This window comes from Hylaeus anthracinus, unplaced genomic scaffold (assembly GCF_026225885.1).
Source record: "Hylaeus anthracinus isolate JK02 unplaced genomic scaffold, UHH_iyHylAnth1.0_haploid 12001, whole genome shotgun sequence".
NCBI classification, from domain to species: Eukaryota; Metazoa; Arthropoda; class Insecta; order Hymenoptera; family Colletidae; genus Hylaeus; species Hylaeus anthracinus.
In genome coordinates, this window is record NW_026534348.1 from 16,261,402 (window position 1) to 16,282,035 (window position 20,634).

At 44.0% G+C, this 20,634-nt stretch overlaps 2 protein-coding genes across 13 annotated transcripts in view; both read right to left on the reverse strand.

The window, feature by feature from the left end:
* LOC128890555 (bromodomain adjacent to zinc finger domain protein 2B-like) overlaps positions 1 to 8,140 on the reverse strand; it is a 166,545-nt gene extending 158,405 nt beyond the window's left edge. For 11 of the 12 annotated variants that reach the window (XM_054149137.1, XM_054149133.1, XM_054149131.1 and 8 more), the window contains exon 1: positions 7,221 to 8,140. The gene's annotated coding sequence lies outside the window, so the exon portion shown is untranslated. The remainder of the gene's footprint in view (positions 1 to 7,220) is intronic. The other variant, XM_054149129.1, reaches the window with a different exon arrangement.
* A 7,415-nt stretch (positions 8,141 to 15,555) lies between these two features.
* On the reverse strand, positions 15,556 to 19,404 carry LOC128890564 (uncharacterized). The gene is made up of 9 exons (XM_054149193.1): positions 19,159 to 19,404; positions 18,776 to 18,816; positions 18,561 to 18,687; positions 18,377 to 18,470; positions 17,721 to 17,836; positions 17,408 to 17,644; positions 17,122 to 17,327; positions 16,973 to 17,041; positions 15,556 to 16,896 (listed from the first exon to the last, which is right to left on the reverse strand). Exons 2-9 carry the CDS (start codon positions 18,801 to 18,803, stop codon positions 16,748 to 16,750), a joined length of 1,026 nt encoding a protein of 341 aa, XP_054005168.1. The 5' UTR covers positions 18,804 to 18,816; positions 19,159 to 19,404; the 3' UTR covers positions 15,556 to 16,747.
* Between the last annotated feature and the right edge of the window lie 1,230 nt (positions 19,405 to 20,634).

The window sequence follows — 20,634 nt, forward strand, 5'->3', positions numbered from 1 at the left end:
CTCGTTACTTAATCGCTCCACGTTAGGAATGAAGGGTACAACCGTGGCGTCTCCACGAATTAATTCCAGGAAGGGACAGATGACCAGATCACAAATTTCGAATGGAGGATAGAGGATGGTATATAGAGTTAAGGGCCCTTGACATAAGCACACTCGTTTTACGTAGGAGGAGCAATGTTTCACAGTATCTTCAAGCAGTTGTTTTGTTTAGGAAGTGCTTTATTTAGGTAAGAAGCACGAAAGTACCAGAAGTCTACACGTGGTGGAGAGTTAAGAAGAATTTGTAATATGTGGTTCCGATGTACGCGCAAATTTCGAGGAATGGAGTAAACTTGCAACGCTACATGAAGAGGGGGTTTATATCAAGGGATGGCTGTACAGTGCTTGCGTCACCTACTTCTCGAATCAAATTGTCCTCCATCCCTAAACGAAAAGGACGCCCAATGGCTCCCAGAAAGAAGAAGGAGCAACCCTCTTTGACTCCAGAACCCACTACGGAAAAGCTGTTCTGGAAAGGTCGCCTCGGCGCGTTGAGCGTTTTTCGAGTCCCGACGATCGATTTCCATCGAAAACGTGGACGAACACGAACGACATCGGTCCCTCCCGTTGCCGAACGAGTTCATTCCGCTGCGAGTCTCACGATACCGCGTTGCGTGACCGAGCACGAGCGAACGAAGCCCGGTAATAAGCGGCTGAGAATCGTTCCAGGCGTGTACGAAGTCCTTTTCCCTCCTGTAACGGAATACCGAGCTCGGCGTAACCTCCGATCAATTCGTCGTAGGAAGATAGAACATTATGCTCGATACCTGCGTCTCGAATTCAACTCGCCCGACCAGTCCCTCTTCTTTCTTTCCACGTTTTTTGTCGGTACAACGAATTCCAACGAGCGGGGACGCAGCGCGAATAGCCGTCCTAACCTTTTACTGGTGAATTCACGGTGGCCATTCTGGGTTAGAAGACAGAATGGCCAAGAAAATTGTTAATTCAACGCGAGTTTTATTTTCCGAGATTTCCACAGGATATGCACGTCTCAATTTGTTGGATTATTGCGTATAGTTTTCAAAAATACAGGGATGTCCGTCGAGTTGAGACTGGGCTGTTTCAACTAGATGGACAGAGGCGCCGGAATTAAGTGCGTTATTTCGCATAGCACAGAAACTCTCGCCGAGCTGCGTTTATTTTAGGGAAGAGAGGAAATGGAGTTATTTAAAAGCGTGTACCACCTTTCCTTGGAATAATAGAGGCTTCGTTATACATTTCATAATATAATTTCTTGTAATGATATCTAACCGAGAAAATAAACTACAGGATTACAAGAGATCCTAAAAACTGGAAGACATCGATACTGAAAAGTGTGATGTTCGAGTAGTGCAAGCTATAAATATGTAAAATTCTATGTATTTCGATCATGAAATGAATGCTTGTGTATACTACACGGGAAGAACAGTTTGGGAAGCGTTGCACTAAACCTTTTACCGCTTCCAGGGAACTGCGGCGTCGTTATGCTGACCTTATTTCATCGCCGGGGCTGGTAGTCTATTCAAAACAGGGCTTATCGTCTCTAACGAATGCCCACCGCGCTCCGATCGCAGTTTCCTCGAAACAACAACTCGACGGAAGTTCCTCGGGGCTCGCGGTTTCGGATCTCGGTAAAATAGATTCGGTTCCACGACGTAAAAAGCATCGTTTACCGCGAAAACAGCTTAAGAGCAACTCGCGCGTACATCTAATCGGTGGAATTTGTTATAACGATAAAATGGAGGAAAAAGGAGAACTGGTCGGGTAGTCTGGTATTTTTGGGGCCGAAAATTGAAGGTTCTTTATAATTTTTCTTTTCGGCGAAGGCTTAATTGGATCGCGATGGAAATTAGTTGACGTAATTTTGACAAATAATTTCAGACATCTGGTTTGGTGCACGGCTGCGAATAACTCTTGTCGAAGAAACTGTATCGAGAAATCTGTACTAGGAATGTTTCACACGATTTATCGCCACGCATCTCTCCTATTATTAGTTCTCGCTGCGTCGCGGTTCCTGTATAAATATAGGTCCCCGCGCTCGTGGTCGCGTTTCTCTCCCAAGAAAACTCCATTTTCCCGCAGTGGATCAAAATAAATTGCACGCAAAACCGTGATCTATAGGGCAATCGCACGAGAGGGTAATACCCGACCTAATATACGCGCAGCTTCTCACCTGCGAGCACAGCAAACGCATCATGCTAACCTCCTTGTACAAAGCTGGACATTATCCAGACAAAAAAGAATCATCTAGATAAAACAAACACATAAATATACTTTATTTTTACTCGACAATCCAAGGGAAATAGTCCCATGTATCTCAAATGAATAATAAATATAAATTTCATCTCTGATTCTATAAAGCGTCCTAAATCTCGTTGTATAACCACTTAGTGTAATACTAAAATCTTTAAGAGTAGCTGTTCACTCCCGACCTATCACTATTCTGAAAATTTCGCGCGAAACGATACAATAAATCGATTTGAGTTAGAAAACTGTTTGGCACATCCTCGAGACTCGAAGTGCTCGACGAATTCGTCCCAGTGAAGCGAGAAGATCTGTCGGCCGAGCCAAGTTATAAATACGTATTCATTCACGACGTGTTTAGTTAGTTGACTTAAAGAATTCGTAAATTCTTTATTCATGTATGCTAATCGAGCCACGCGGATTACGACGGTTAGTCATGAGATTAATCGCAGTGGAAGGGTTAACGCAACGCTCGCGGTTGATTCAGTGATTTCCCTTGATTTTTCAAAAATTTTCAACGTGTTCGTTATCCGGTCTCGGAAACGATGCCAGCTACGTTACGCATACGTTATAAACAAGCAAGTTAATCAATACACTTGTACCAACATCGTATATTTTTTGTAAACAAATACTCCGTTCGTACTTCATAAATAAGTCATCTGTTTTCGATTTCTAATTACTGGTGATATATACATGTATCCAAAGTGATTAGGAAATGTGGTTTAAAGTAGTAAGATAATCAAATAAAAAAGTTTATTCTCTGATGTACGTGTAAGTGTTACCACGGGTCAATTATGACCCGACTCCAAATTGCACCGAGGAAGCAAACCGTTTCGTCATGCGAGAGAGTCGACAGTGTCGTCTTTCGCGATTAGTCACGTTTCGATTTCGTAACACAATCGATCCAGCCGCGGAAGATACGCCCTCTTTGTTTTCCCCTCGTTTTCGAACGACCAGTTATCGTTCGAACATGCAACGCTCAAGTTTTTACGGCCGAGACGATCGTTGCCTAACCCCGAATTGCTGAAGCTCGGTACTCGTCACCCAATTGACTCAGTGTGGTCAATTGGACTCCAGAAAATATAGAATACAAATTCTATTATTAGTTCGACAGACATTCGTGTTTACATTCCATTGTAGTGCACTTGAAGAGGGATCATAAACCAGAGCCAAGGCACACTAAAATAAAGATTCTACATGTTTCTCTTACAATTTCCTGACTCAAAGACATAAACAAGTAACGATTGATCATTTTTACCTATTAGGACACATCAAAACTATATTGTCCCTCAACTCAAAAAATGTGACATAAAAAAGTCGCAGGAAATAAATTTAATATTCCCCTTCTCTATTCCACGCAAGTGTTCCAATAACTTTCACATACCTTTTACATTCACCTTGCAATAACCTATCAAAGCCCAAACTTGTTTCAAATTCCTATTCTCGCAAAAATTAAAAGCCAGGCGTCGATGGGGCGGGGGTGTATTCGCGAAAAAAAAATAACCGTCATCCCCTTTGTTACAGCGATAGTTTACAATCGTTTCCCGTGTATGTGGTCGCGCATAGACGAGCATAGCGGACAAAGATTCGCCGCAATGTCACGCTCGAAGGGCCATGAATCGTCGAAACGAAATGCGGAAATAAAGCGCCGCCGCTGCGTGAAAATCCAATCGCGCTACGCGAGCCCGGCCGCTGGGATAACTGTTTCTCGAATGTTATCGATCTATTTGTCATCGATGTAAGCTGCAACGGAGTCGAGATTACGGCGCAGACCCCGCAATTTCGTTGGAAAACCAGAACGTCGAGCGTGGCCGAACCGAGAGACTATCGTTGGTACGTGCTTCCATTGCGTTATCGCTCGACGGACCCCCCTCCCCTTCGACACACGGTTACCTATCGCTGATAAAGGTATGTACCAATTCGATATATTCTTTGTGAAGTGAAGACTCGGTGAAAACTACTCGAGCGGCGATGAATTTTTCCGAGAAAAAGGAGTTCCTTTGGACGGGTTGTAGGTTGGATACCTGAGGAGAGGTCGTTAAATGATGACTTAAACCACTCCTATTTTGGAATGTAGTATAATATATTGCAATCTGCTTGAAATCCGTGGCATCCCTGTCACTGGACAATCGAATCTAATATCTTACATTAGACAAATTTTTGGAGCACAGAGAGTTAAAATATTCTGATCGCTAAATTTGAAACTATTTCGAGGGAATTCTATAGCAAGAGGTACGACATAAGCGTGAAGGTTTACCCGAACGCGTCGGGAGGAATAGGTGGGTCTTCTCAGCTCGGTTATCGTGACCGTGTCAACGTTTAAGGAAACCAGTGACGCAATACTCGCGCCTGGAGGTTGCTAGTATCTCCATTAGAAAAATTCTATAGAACAGGAGGGTTGAAAGTCCTGATAGTTAAATTTGAATCGAATTGGAGGAAATTCGAGGAAATTCTCTGACGAGAGGTTTGACACAATAGAGGCTTACGCGAACGCGTCGGGAGGAATACGTGGGTCTTCTCGGCTCGGTTATCGTCGAAACCGTGTTAACGCTTAAGAACACCGGTGACGCAATTTTCGTGCAGGTGCAATTACGCGTCGGACGATCGCCGTGCGCACGAGGGGCACGTCAACAAAATCGAGAGCCGTCGTAACGGGTCTTCTTTGGTTTCGCGAGCGCTGAACGCCGCCGTTTTACCGTTAACGACCTAAATCGACGCCGAGCGGAGAGGAACGAAGATGCGCGGCGCTCCTTTCCGCGCGTTCTTCGAGAACTCATCCGTCGTCGAGTGCGACTGGAGAGGAGAGGACCGAGTGATGCGAGACTTCGCAGTTGGCAGAGCCTCTTTTCGACCGTTTCATTCGATGACTTCAGAGTCGCCTAAAGAAGGTGCCCGATAGGACGCCCCGAGCAACGATGATCTATTATTCCGCGTGTGTGCGTTCGAGGGAACGCGGAACGCGTTCTAATAGCGTCCACACGGTCTACGAGTGCAGCTCGACATTGGCGTGGAAACCGTCCTTTCGACGATGAATTTCGCGTTATTGGATGGAAGCTTGCTCGTATGGGCGGAAACAGAGATGGGATGATCTAGGGTACTGTGGGATGATTATTCGGTGCCGGATCGACTCTGAGATTCGAATCAGCTTTGGACCCACTGTTGTTGAAATTGTAATTAATGGTGATATAGCGGTGTCGAAATCGATGCGAAGGTAAACCAAGGCCCAGGGTTATGAGGTAGGGTGCCATGGTAAGGGATTGTAATTAATATTATTTATGTAACGGTTATGGAACTAGATAGAGATGAAAAGAAAATGGAGCACGTTTAAGGAAATTGTCAGCGTATTTACCACTATGAATTAAAATAAAGGATCAATGCTGATTTCTAACATATATTAGGTTGTCTCAAAAGTTTCTTTCGTTTTATTAATAATTAATTCATACACAATATTTTATGTTTTATGTTACATTACAAAATTAATTTATATAAACACTGCCACAGAAAATAATTGAATGCAATTCACGAAAGAAACTTTTGGGACAACCTAATATAATGCATTAGAGGTCGTTGACCTCGCCAGTCATTACTAAATAATGCCGACATTAATAAATAATAATTTTGAACGATAATTGCATGCAATACAGAATTTCAATCTACAAATATAATTTACAAATTACCAGCGTTTTGGAATTTGCTCGTTTATTTTGCCGGTCGAATGAGCTTCGCGAAAGAGACTTTGAGCGCCACTGGGGTAAACTAACGACTACCATATCGTGTAAAACGCAAGTTATGGGCAAAAAGACGGATTTCTCTCGGCATCGTGATCACCCAAGAGTATTCTTTACGGCTCCTTGCAGTATTCTTGTATTCGATGTGCCCGATAAAGTGCAGTTTTTAACGCACCGCTGTAAACCGCTCTTATAACGGGTTAACCAGGTTATTGCGTGTTATATCATATCAGAGTAACGGCAGAAAAGAAGACAGACGTCGACATATGTTTACGTATTCAAGATGTGTACTTGAGAGCTGGGAAAGAATGTTCCTAGATGAACCGAGCGAAATTCTCATTCGAATAAAAATTTCCAAGTTTAAACATCGTCTATTAACCTCTTATTTACTCCAAAACTATGTACTCCGAATTAATTATTTACTCCAAAACTATATGTAATTATCCAAATTAATCGACGATAGCAATACTGTAATTCTTACTAAAATGCAGAAATATATTTTCTGTAGACGACAAAACAAGCTACTATAGTTTGGATAACAAAGGTCATTACCGTAGAAGTCGAACACACGTTTACGTATTTGTAAATAGTTCCCATTGTGTCCTCTATAAGAATATCTTTCACGATATTTTTATGTTCTACATAAAAACTGTTTCCAATGTATATTTTTGAAAATCCTCCAAAGATAACAATAACCACTCGAATAAACCGTGAAAGTATGTGACGGGAGCACGAAAATAATTCTGATCAACTTTTCGATGCAAATTACCTAGCGACACGTCATCGCGCGAATCTTTCGTTCGGCTCGAAAACAGACGTTTCGATATATCGAGCTCCGATCGAGACGAGACAATGGAGTTGGAAACGGAGCAGGACGCGCACAGGTAAATCGAACCGTTGGACGAAGAAACCGAAAGAGACTAGGTACCGTTACTCGAGATTTCAGTACTGGAGACAAACAAAATAACCATACACAAAATTCTGACAACGAATGAGAGATAAACAACGCTTTGTTCCGTTACTCGTCGAACAAAGCCTCGAATTTCGGCTGTGAAATTGAAATCATGCGGTAAACCGAATAAAAATGCACCAAGTTTTATTCGAAAAGTATACAATTTTTAAAATTTCAACGAAATATTAGTATAATAATAATTTGTTTGAATACTCGAGTCCTGCTCCGAAATTTTGAAACTTCAATGATACGTAAGAACACATAATGTCGCAACTTACCCAACGAATTCACGTCCTCGCGCGCCGTGGCTGCACCCAACTTATCTTGCTTGGCACTTTTTCGATCGTACGTGGAATAGATAAACACAATTGCCGGTCGTCGGCAACGAACACCAACGCAGCGTCGAGCGTATACCTCGATCTCACCTATAGATCTACGATCTGCTCGCGAATTTCTTTATTCCACCGAAGCACAACCGTGTCACAACCTCGAATCCCCCCGGGAAGGATTCGCAATATATTCTCCGTTTTCGCACTTGCAGAGGCGAGAAGGTGACTGAAAAATACCGCGTTTAACTGTTTCACTGGGAAAATAATAGAATCCGCGGGTGTTTGGGGCCCCCGGTACGCCGAGAAAGCTTCTTACCTAATCTCGTATCTTAGGACGCTTCTCTCTCGCGTGTCACGTCGCGCCTAACGAGCCTGCAACACCTCCGATTCGACGAAATATCATTCCGCGTCTGTCTCCTCAGGCACGAGGCACGGGAGACCTTCAACGAAGACCTTCGGGACCAGCACTTTGTGAGAGGGACGCGCAGGTATAACACCGACTCGGCCCAACGAAGGCACGTAAAGGTGACTCTCTCGTAAACGAGAAATCGTTTCGGGGTGTTCCCGGAACGACACGTCGCGGTAGCGTCCCGCTAGAAGCTCGTAAACGAGACGATCACACAAAGGACAATCGATGCTCTTCTTTCTGCTGCACTCGATGCTCTCGTTGCACTGTTTTCACACGCTAAACGGAATTTAACAGATAACGTCGAAACACCCGTGTTTCACCTACGACTCCCGCGTTAAAATCCAACGCGAACGTTAACGCGATGCGTTTGCACGGTTACCGCGCGATTTTCTGTGCTTTTTTCACGTTTTCCGCCCAAAGGAGAACCGTGCTCGCGTCTCTCCACGTCCGTACGTCGCGGGCGCCGATGGCGGTATGAACCGGTGGCGCCGCGAGCGCCGATACAGGCGCCCCCGCGAACTAACACTCCTCTGGTTCTGGATGAGGACGCGCGCGCGAGAGTATCTTACCAATACCAAAGCGACACAAGCTCCCTCTCGTCGATGCCAGAAATACGTCGCACGAATACACGGGAAATGAGTAGGATCGTACGACAGCTACACTCCGCCGAATCTATAATGGATATTCGCACCGACGGACCACCTGGCCCGCCTCCCCTTACTACACTGTCTAACGGGTGTCCCTGTTTTCTACGCCGACAACCGGGACAATGGTGTACGCGACGATCGGTGCACCCTGCGTTTCTTCGGAACGCCAGCGAATATCTGAGCTAAGTTTTGCTGATTCTTAACACTTTTGGATATTGCCACGTATCGAGTACACTATTTCGAGCACACCATTCGGAGTACACCATTTGGAGCACAACATTTGGAGTACACATTTTGGAGCACACCATTTGGAACACACCATTTGGAGTACATTTCTTGGAGTACACCATTTGGAGTCCACCATTTGGAGTCCACCATTTGGAGTGAACCATTTGCAATACAGCATTTGAAATACACATTTTGGAGTATACCACTTGGAGCACACCATTTGGAATACACATTTTGGAGCACATCATTTGGGGTATACCAACAATTGGCGACCATACCAACGAAATACATTGAAAGTGTCGACGATCGAGTTTCTTTCAAGTGTTCGTTAATTAAGTCGAGCACGAGTGCTTTAGATAGTTTCGTGGAATCAATTAGTCGTCATGCCGAGTGTCTGTAATTCGTTACGATGTCGCTTTCTACGCCGTACAGAAGGAAAAGCGAATTATCTTGGAAATCTGCATTTCTCGAGAGCCGGCGTCAAGCATATATTAAAAGTTACGTTACTGCCGATTTCGCTTTCGCCTGTGGTGTTCTTGTGTACAAACGCCGGAAGAGGAATCAAGGGTTTCCAACGGGTGTCTTGGAACTCTACGCTTTCGAGTGCCCCTTCACCACCCCATCTCGATTATATAACGTATATATGCTCTTACTAATTCATTCTCGCTTAGTCCTGACACGATTTAAATTAATCAAACGTCGAAATCGTATTCCTAGTAGTGAATTCCGAAGACATAGATCACTGACGCTTCTTCTTCTGGCGCCATGGTTAGCATAAGAGCCAATGCAATTTTCTTCCTATGCTTAACACTTCTCAAGTAATCAATAATAAAAGTGAATCACCATTCTGGCGAGTAGAATCTACCAGAGATCCACTTCTATTTTTAATTATCCAAGAAAGTCCGTCTCGCCGCATGTACTGGGAATTCCTGGCCGTTTGTTCAAAACGGTAATACTATATTGTCGAGTACGTCTCGACGCCAGTTCGTAAAGGGTTAATAATCGAATTCTCCGTATCGTTTTCCCCGAGCAGCGGCGCATGGATGAATTGCTGCCGTAAGGTTGATACAGTTACCTCGTTACCTTCCTGTCGTAATCGTAATAAAACCTCCAGTGTTCTCGAACTCTGCACCTTATAACTACGTTAATTGGCTTCCAAACAACCCGAACGGTCTACACGACCCAACCCTGTAACGGGTGTCTGCTTTCCACACAGTTTAATTTTTCAGCGAACCTCTCCCGTTGCGTCGACATCGACGTTCGGTCTTCCACTCCAATTCCGACGGCACGGTGACGGATACTTTGTTAAATATTCACCGGATCGTTCTAGGCATGCGTATATATACGAATGGTACGGTGGAAGTGTGGCAGAGGCTCATCGAAATTAGATTTCATAACGTTGTTGCATATTCAGCTGCAGGTTGCCTTTGAAGATGCTTCTGAAAAGCATGGGGTCTAAATTTCAGGCACACCTAGAGAAAATTATAAAGCAGCAGACAAATTTACAGGAGTTTCGTGTCATTTGTGATTAGATAACAATGTGGTATCATGGTTGGTTAAGTTTCCTAGTGGTTGCAGAAAAGATCAATCAATTTTCTAATGGTGTAAAGTAGAATATTTACCTAGTGAAAATATAGAGTGAAATAGGGGCGGCTTAAAAGGGAGTTTGCCAAGTACAACAGCCATGAAAACGCCATAAATTGCTACAAATCGAAAGTGTCGATGACTGGGTTAAAGTCGAAACTAGGCGCACCAACCTCGCCACGGTTGCACACACACGTTTCGACGTCGACTGTCACGGGTGGATAATTAGTTTCGTTGCGTCACGATTTCCGTATTTACATCTCACGGGTACGCAAGGCACGCGAAACGAAGAAAAACCAGCGCATGCGACGAAGTCAACCGTGTCTTCCGATGTAATCATGAAAATAGAGGTACTTCGTAGAAACTCATTACAACTGCTCGCACTTTGTCGTCGTCGTTCGCGATGCGCCGACTCGGAAGCATTGGCGGACGCTCGTTTCTTCTAACCGAAGAAAGAGGAGCTCGTTCCTTTTGGGCTCGCTTCGCGTTGCCAATATCCGTTAGAACGCGACTTTCCAATGCTCGCGTCGATGGGGAATGCTGCTGCAACGGTGGAAATTCCAACGGCGGTAGGAAGGGACTTGTTCCCGTTGATAATAACAGCATCTGCAAATCTCGAAACTCGTTCGAATTACATTAATTATATCCCGTGGCGATAACAAACGCCTAAAGCATTCCGGGTGAACGTTAGAATTTACATTAATTACCATTTATCCTACTTACCGATGCTCTTTTATCGTAACTTGGCCCACGACAAATTGTCGACTGTAAATTTCATTACCAGGTTGATTGTTAATCTCTATTACATTGTTGATTTGCGTTTAATCGAGCAATTTGTACCGCATTTGATGAGATAATTATCGTAACCGGAAAATGAAAATTATTACGATAGCGTTTAAACGCCTGCGAAGGTATCTGGAATTATCAGAGTGGAGAGCAGGTATACTGACGAATACTCCTGCGAAAGCCACTCCAAAAAGATGGCCCTTTAATGGACCTCGCTTCTTGGACTTGCTCATTTTGGAACAGTTTGCTACTCGATGGAGAAATGACCTATAGCTCCACTTCTAACATACCAACACTGATAGAAGGGAGTGATACCAATATCCCTACCTTCTCAGCAAATTACGAAGACCAGCATTCCACCTGAAACAAATTTTAACCGTGCGCTGCGAGGTCGGAGGACTTTTTCGCGAGGGAAACGAACGAATCGAGAGAATCGCGACGCTCAGGAAAGAGAGTCTCGTAGCTGTTCTCTTCCAACGGCGAGATGCTCGCATTTTGTCGTCTTCGGCGTCGTCGTTGCGCCGGCTCGAAAGCATCGGAGGACAGTCGTTTCCCATCCAGAGAAAGAGAGGAGTCTCGAGCTCGTTCGGTCGCGTACCTCGCGAACCACGACGCGTAAAGAAAGAAGAAAAGGAAAGGGTGGAGCGAGAGACACGTCGCGAGGGTGAAAGGGAAAAGGGGGATTCCCGGATCGAAAGACGGTGGAAGGGATAGCAGGGATGGTATCAGGCGGGGGATAACAGGGCGAGGGAAACGAGAGGAAGGGAAAAATGGCACGTCGTCCGAGTGGATGCGATACGCGCCTCGAGATCGTACGCAATGCCCGTGGCTATCTAGCTTGACTCGTGAAAGCCTAACGAACGCTCTCCACTTGCCCGCTGCACACGTATGCATGCGTGCATACGTGCATTTCTGTCCTGCACGCTCACGCTGGCGTGCTTCGCAGACACCTGCGACGATAATGTCTCGTAATAGCTCCTGCATGGTGCCACGGACGAGGCTCGCAATCTTTGCGTGAAGTTTTAGGCACGAAACGTACGTACGAATAAATTCGCGTTAGGGGTAGTTGATACGAAATCACCCCCAGCATTGTACGCGTTACTTAAGCTCCAGTGGAATTATCCCTTTACACGCTGAGAAGTTTTTTACTATCAACGACTAGGTTTGGAGTTTAGGGTGTTACATTTAAAAATTGAAAGGGTTTCTAAACGTTGCAAACACGACTCTGTTCAAACTGTATTAATTATACGAAGTTTTTCGGAGCTACCGTCGTGGAGTTATGAAACGTACAAGTTTTTAGTTTACTTTAGAGGCTGTCGCATCGATACGCGTGCGGCACTCCTTTGAAGTACGGTTAGCGGGTTCTTAACTCTACAGCGATGAAACTTGAACTACCGTGTCGTCTTTTGCATTCATTACCATACATGAATACAATGAAATTCTTTAAATTTTGCCCAAGACTACCAAATTGATTCTATATTAATGCAAATTGTTAATCGAGAGAAATTTATTTGCCAAGATGCTATTGTCTATGAGATATCTGTTTCTGAAGATCGTTTTCCATGAATAATTATGCATAAGGTAGAGCCGGGAGGAAGCTCGTCCTCGGTCTTCAACGTGGCCCGGCCTCGCCAAGGGTTAAGGGCGGAAAGCGAGACGGCGCACCGGAAGGACCGGGATTTAGTATGATTTACGTACGCACGTGCTTCCTACGCTCGAGTATTTTTCTACGGGCACGCGTACGTGTTTACGGGAAAAACTTGTGTGCTCGCCGGGGATCGTAAATACGGGATTTACGAGCGAGGGGAGGATAAATATTTTCAGGAACAAGTAGTCGGCAAGATTCAATACTTTCGCGAGTATTCGCGGAGACGTAGACGCGGGATACGCGGTTGGTGCGCGATGCTACGCGTGTTGAGCTTAGTTAAAGATTAATGAAGATTGATCCCTTTGGAAAGACGAACCGCGGCGAGGGGGTATATTTATTGTAACCTTGACACAGTTACCGAATATCTTCCTAGTTTCGAGGCGAGCGAATCTCGTGCCATAGAATTCACCTTCGAATCGGGGAAACAAGACAGTTTTATCGCTATCGCGCCGCACCGCGGAACATATGTTTCTCCAAGAGTTCTCTTGCATCATAGTTATGTATCGATCGCGGGTAACGGTGTAACGCGATGCACGATGATGTTCCATTTACTTTGCCCGCGTACATACGTATTTACTTGTACGTGGGGAAGGTGGCGCTAAGCGGTGCGTTCGAAGCGCGGAAACGCAAATGAAGCGAGCGCTAATTTATTCAGGTCGAAGTGCTGTTTCGAATCGCCGTACCATGCGTGCGTATGCTTATTTCAAATGACTTCTCGCTTAACGCGTTCCCCAGCAGCCAGCATTTTTATGTCTTCCTGTTCACGACGAACGCCTCCGTTCTCTTTCGCGTTGTCACGATGCCGTCGACGACATAACTTACGCTTTTCGACGGATATTGTCGTCGTTTGGAAATTCTGGGATATCGGTTGCTTGCTGGAAGGTATTATGAGAGATGCAAGTGTGCAATAATGTCTGTCAATCGCACCACACATGTGGAAGACAAAAATGTGCAGTGCATGGTTAAATGAGACACTGGGTAATTGAAGTAAAGTCATTCACACCTCCGATTATATTCGTTCGACACGAGCAAACGTGTTCGAACGGTTGATAGCTGCGAAAGCAAAAACCCGCTGACCGAACTTCAAAACGGTGATGCACTGGTATCGATGTGGCCAGCTTCTGAAACAAATTGAAAACTTTTATGTCATTCATGGTGTCTTCGTTGCAGTGGATTGGTGCGACACTATAGAAAAGTGGCTCTCTTTACCAAGCACGATTAAAAATACTCTAAACGAGGTCGTGCTTATACCTACACCATTCCTCTTTGTAAATCTATTGATATGAAGTCTAATGAAGAGTTTGCAATTCAGTACGCGCGCGCCACCGACTCGAAGTTCGACTGGCGGGCTTAACCCTTCCACTCCAGTGGCGCGGCTACCAGCAGCGCAACTCGGTTCAATCGTTATCTATACGAATCGAAGTAACATACCGTAAAGTAAAGTGACTCCACCGCAGTTCCTAACCTATTCAAAAATCGCGGCAGATTTTCAACAGATCAATTTCTCCGAACTCGATTTCTCAGTCCACCAAATCCATTTCGATTCCGGAATGTTGCTAGTACGTGAACTCTACTTTCACGGATCGGTTAATTTTCCGCCAATCCTGCACGAAAATCATGCCCCCCACCCCTCGTCCCCAACCACCACGGTCGTCCCCGAAACGACCGCAGCGACATAATTCCGCGCGATCTTCTTTTCCCTACCCAAGGGGAAGTTGACGCGAAGAGAGGAAGAAGCAATACCCCGGGAAGACGTCGGGCGTCGGGGCGACGACGGTGGCAGCCGTAGAGAGCGAGGACTCTGCAATTTACAGCGGCGCAAAACGATTTCGAGGAGCGCGGAGTGAGAGCGCCCAACGTTGCCTTGGCTGCGTATGGATCGGGCTTTAGAGGCGGACGCGCGCGGATCTCTTTGTGTAACACGAGGGCCCGCAGGGCCATCTTCTTTCTCCTCTCCGGACGGCCTCTGATACCTACCCCCCCCCCTCCGCCCGCCCCTTTCCCCTCGCGCGGCGTTTCCCCCTTCCATCCAGTTTTCTCCCCCTCGTTCTTCTTCGACGCGGTAGCGTCTCCGCGGAACGTCGGTTCTCTCCGTTCTCGGCGACGAGTCATCTCGTTTAGGTCGTGCAAGCTGCCAGAGAGAGAGGAGGTGGAGGAAAAGGAGGTGGGGGAGGTGACGGCGAAGGGGTGGGAAGGGGAGAGAGAGGAACTCTGAGGACTCGATGGAACGGGGAACGTCGGACGAGTGAACCAGGGCACGGGGAGAGGGGCAAGGGGGGGAGGGGAAGAGATCGCTGGTTGCGGCGTTACGAACCGTTGGGCAGGGGAGAGGGAAGGGCCGGTGGAAGCAAGGAACGAGGAGAGGAACCGTGAAGAGAGGCGCGACAGGGTCGAGGGAGAGTAGCTACGGGACAGAAGGATATATGGCTGTGTATTATGTACTCCGGGACCCGTGTTACATACGCCTTCGTTTCCTCTACGTGTATACGCCGGGCCTGCGGGGCAGGTGTGCGTGGCGTTTCCTCGTGCACGCTCGACGGTGTCCTGTATTGGTTTCGCGACGATGCGCAACGCCGCGGCGAGAGGTGTGCGAGCTTCGAGGCGAGCCTCTCCGCACGCAGGTAACCGCGTTCGATTCTGAATCGATTTTATGGAATTAACCAACGTTTAGCTTATGAGTCACTTGCGAGGTCGCTAGGATAACGGTATGCTTACTGAGGGATGGTTGTATGAAATGGTAGGGGTTGAAATGGTGGGAGATGATCCTCTCAGAGCTGAAGAGAGTGACTTACTACTTCACTCTTCTAATCCTTCGAAAAAACTATCATTTATCCGTTATTTGTACATCCACGAATCATTTGAAGCAGGAAAGGACAAATTTGGTATACCTCTTTTGGTGCCGGTCACAGGGAGCCACAGGACGGTTATAAATAAGAAAACGATACGTCAAATTACGGGGAATTTCTTCTAAAACATACTTCGTAAACATAAATATCCCACCACGTGCGTAATCCTTTAATTTTCACCTTTTTCCAAATGATGTCAATGTCCGATAATAACACGAGCCGCTATTACCTTCCTAAGAAATAAACCTTAACAGTCTTGTGAAGAGTGTAGAGTTGATATTTCTGTGTGTATGGTGTCACGCGATTCGCGAAAAAATGATCTGGCGATCCTGCGCGGGGATAGGGTGATAATGGCACCGAATGGACGAACACGAGAGGAGATCCGAGCGACGCTCGTGGGTGGAGCAGAGACGAGAACAGTGCCAGACAAATTGCGGCTGATAATTATCGCCAGCCTCGGACAGGGATATCGAGGCATGGCTGACGTGGGTTGGAATCGCTGATTTTTGACGAGCCACCAATGGACGGGGAAATAGCTCGAGAGTGGTTGATTCGGGAATGGGAGAAATATCGATGGATTCCTCGACATGGACTGCTATCGAACGATTTGGTGAATATCGTCCATGGTATCGATGACGTTGCGTGTCGCGAGTAGTTTCGCGACACTGGACACTGTAATCGAATCAGGGAGATTTTATAAGAATTTTTTGCTTCGATACTCGATCCTTTCTGACGTCAACTCATTATTTCAATGAAATATGGAGGATTAATAAACTTGTTTATGAAACAGATTCTTTGGAAATAAGAGTGAACGAAAATAATTTAAGAAGAACGTATCAAATATCTCAAGTAAAACAGAGTTAATTTTAATATGAAAATTAAGCTATCACTTTCATTTAACGAACGTAATTAAAACGTGTTTTTAACTGTCTACCGAAGATCGATGATACTGTCAACTCTGATTAATAAGTTCGCGTTAGCACCATCTATCATCGATGACACAATTATTTTGACTTAAATTCTGTCAAGTTCGATTTTCATTTTATCCATACGAACTAAGAAAAGCGTCTAACCAGCAGTGAATTAGTATAGTTCCCAAGTCTATCGACGGTTATTTTTGCGCGCTTAATCAGTGACACGCTACACGCGGCGACCTCTAGCGATCGATATCGTTACCGTTTCATTCAGCAGCTAAAGTGATATCAACGAAAGATAATATAGCATTTTCCCCGTCTTTACAATCGATCATGTTCCGTCCATAATTTGAACCAAGTTTCAATTGTTCACTCCGTCCCCACACGATTACCTATATTCATCAGGATCTTTGGTCACTCTATCTTTGGAAACAAACAAATTCTCGATTTCGCTTTTCCAAACGCCATCCTGGCCAACAAGGGATAGTGCTCGGTTGACCAATAAATGATCCCCACCAAGTACTTAAAAAATATCCTGGTTCCTACTCCAATATAAGGAGCACCTGCAAAACGAAACAAATACTCGCAATCTAAAATTAATAACTCACAAATCTGCCTTTGATGAAAGAAATCACTTACTGTGGAAATAGAAGACCGTTTCGCGAAACTTCGTATTAAAAATGGAGTTCCATCCAAGAGGTTTCGTATCTGTAAACAGAGAAATTCATTTACAGTGATTAAATATGTAATTGTCATTTAGACTTCCGTGAACATAGCATAAAACTAACACTTTGCACCCGCACACTCGTACGAAAGGGACATGATGGCGTCTGTATTCAGAGTAGGATCGACATACGATAACCCTTTGACCATGTAAATCATCAATTGGTGAACATCTGGCGAGTGATCCTCCAAATGTATCTTAATTATATCATGCGCGACTTTTCTGCACATCTCCGTCGTTTCCGCTGCATTTTTACGGCATAGATTCAGCCTAGGAAAATTTCGTTGAAAAGCAATCAGAGTCTACAACGAGAACGTGAGGCCGATTAATATTCACTTCGTTACAATTACCGATCGGATATACCAAGGAGGTGACCAGTAACGCGCCAAAAATGGTTGAAGCCAGTCATCTCTTCGAGGGTACAGTGGCTCAGTCCGAACTTTTCTGGACATATGAAGGCGTACCCTATGAATCCAAATATGGTAAGGGACATGTCCCTCATGTATATCCCGTGGTGTCCTTCTCTATGGAGTCTCTTGCCAGCCATCGCGTGTTTCCATCGAATCACGTTTATCGCCTTGAACCACCTTGAACATGGGGGTCACATATTCGTGTGACTCGGGCATTTTCGCTAAGAATTTAGTGCAATGACCAGAAACTTACTTTGAATCAGCTTTGAGCACGTCCGAGCGGAACAGCTCGTGTATGAGGAGTGCCGTTTCAGCGTAGCGCTTGAAGCATAAGGAGACCGTCGAACTGCGCTTCGTGGATATGAGAACCTGTTAAATGAAACAAGGAAGGCCGAAGTGTGGTATTTTCCTTCACAGAGAAGCTTTGGTTTTGTTAGATAAATGGATAAAAATGCAATGACGAGGGAATTATAACAAATTGGTCGAGTGACATTACAGCGAGGTACTCTGAAACTCATATGAGGTTCAAATCTGAGATTCGGGACTCACAGGATTTCATTGATCTTAAAACAAAATTAGCGTAATCTAATTAGGGTACTCTTCAATTTTCAATATACATGATCATGTTTTGACTTCAATTGTTTTACATTGCTTACATGATATCTATGGTCAGTGAGAGTTTCTAAAAATCTCTGTTCGTGAACTTTGCTGTCATGAGTCTGCAGAAAGATGTATGAAAAACTAAACAAGTTGATAGCTGAGTCAGTATATTAGTCACGCACAACGCTTCCTGTTTTCGCCATAGTTCGCGAACTTTTCTTATATTACTGAAGAGTATTTAAGACGAAGAACAAGTTACTTTTTCCTGCAATTAGTAAATTTTTAATCCAAATATGATCATGCTGTTACCTCTGCGATGCTTGGGATGGACAATCCTACTGCGATGCCAGATATGGTTGCAATTGAGAATCCCAGCGTGTTGTCCATGTAAACTGCCTGACCGCTACAATCATAACTTTGCTAAATTACTTATTATAATTAGTACGTTCTACAATAATCAAATCGTGCTATTTCATGACAAGATTACGCTCACATTTTGAACAATCTCTCGTCGAACCATTCGGGCAGATCTTCTGGCGTGACTTTCACGAATTCCGTGCTGAAGATTGATCTGTCAACCTGAAGCAGTTTGAAGTGCTCATCTACCGTGGCTGGTTGAGCTAGTAGTAATTAGTATAACTATTAGATATTGCGCCAATAAACTTTAATAGTTACAGTACACTTTTGAAATAAAATTCTATCGCTTACCATCATCGATGTGTCCAGCCCCTTTCATTGTTCTTCGCGAACTGACAACAATAAATTATTTAACGTCCTATTATTATCATACCGGCACGCAGAATTCGTTACAGCGAAAATTAACATGTAAAGAACAAGAATACGATAATGTTGCTAACGCGAAGACTGGTTTAAAACTTGGTGCTTTTGTTTCTTTGTACAACTAGTAAAATTGTAAAGCTGATATCAAAAAGTTGTATTGGAATACTCATCGACGTTGTCTAAGCTTTCCTAAGCTTCTTAGAGGCAGAATACCTGAGTACCTATTTCCTTATTAATCTGTCAATTCTAAATTAATCCTTACGGAAGCTTATAAATAACCAAACCCGAGAGAACTTTTCCTTCCAACTTACTTGTCGAGATCGTTGGTCACCTAAGAGAATAAATCGTAATTTGACACCAGATACTTTTTAAGAAAAAACGAATTTGTACACACAATTGTAAAGTTTCATGTCAAATAAATATACAAGCGTCAAATTTCCGAATCGTTACAGTGTCTTCGTTCCCTTCTGTTGCTAATGAAAAGGTTGCGACGAAAAGTAAAGAAAAAGTCGCCTTGAATCCGTTCAGTGCTGCGCATGAGGTTTAACTAACGCTTGTAACGAGGAATGCCAATAAGTCTACTCGCGATGATAATCCCGCTTTACCCCGCGCGGTGCCTTGAAATTACCAGCTTCTAGGTGATTTACTCTTGCACACGCTATGCTCGTCTAGGACGGACTTTGAGCTAGACATACAAACAAGTCTTATTTGTATAACAATTGCGAGTGGCGAACAAATGTAACTAACTATTTTAAGGATACGAAAACCAACTTCTACAGTTGTCAATGGATTAATAAAAATTAAACGATCGGGTCATCCACATTTTCTATGTAAGAAATGTCTATTCGCTATTTTCGAAAACCAGTACCTTAAAATGTACACTACTCTGGTTTTAAGTGACATTTATTGTTTGCCACTTCGCGTGATAATATTTTCCTAGTGAAATCTTGAAAAACGTAGTTATCAGACGTGTCATTGTTGTCAGAAACTTTAAATTGCCATTAGTCTTATCTCGTTACGTATCTAAACAAGGAATTTACAGAGATTACCCTTGGGTTAAATACAGAGTCGATGATCAAAGTCTTTGAAAAAGGTTATTTCACTATTGGTAAAGATTTCATACGATCGAAGCTATTGACCATTAGCGTTACTATCATGAAAATGCATTTTATGTTCAAAAAGAAAGATTCTTATACAGTGAAAGCCCTTGGTGTTTTATATCTGTTTATTATATTTATTTTAATACGACCTTAACGCCAAATTATACAGATTCCATGTTAACGTTTACTTCTTTACTTTATACCACTTTATGCGTATTACCGTTAACGCTTTGAAGGTTGTCGCACACCCACCAGTGACTCTCCTACACACTCAGCTCACACAGATTCACACTCATACAAGCCTAAAGCGTGTGTAAACGAAATTGGAAAGTTGTGCAATATATTGTACGAAATTCAAACTTTTGAAAATATATTGCACAAACGAGAAAATATTATGATGTCTGTTGGCAATATTGTGCAATATCGTGTCAATCGGTATACTGCGCATTGCAGTCTCCGCTTTTTGAATTTGAGGAGTAACTAAAGCAAGAAGTTCATCAAATAATACTCCGTCTATGCCTAAAAAGTTGCGAAAATCATTGGGTTTAATGATTCTCAGTTCATTTAGTAATTTTTCGTGCGTATACTTCTCCCGATCAATAAACCACTATTTCGCCACATTTCCTCCCTTTCTTTCCTGTCTTCTTTTTCTTTTTCGCACCTACGCTCACACCAATTAAGACACAG

Bases quoted from the DNA above. Each gene is read 5' to 3' on its own strand.
- LOC128890564 (XM_054149193.1), bottom strand. From the start codon at position 18,803: ATGAAAGGGGCTGGACACATCGATGATG. The intron at 17,837-18,376 runs GTAACAGCATGA...TTCATTTAACAG, and splicing joins CCATCCCAAGCATCGCAGAG to GTTCTCATATCCACGAAGCG. The intron at 17,328-17,407 runs GTAATTGTAACG...AAATTTTCCTAG, and splicing joins CTCCTTGGTATATCCGATCG to GCTGAATCTATGCCGTAAAA.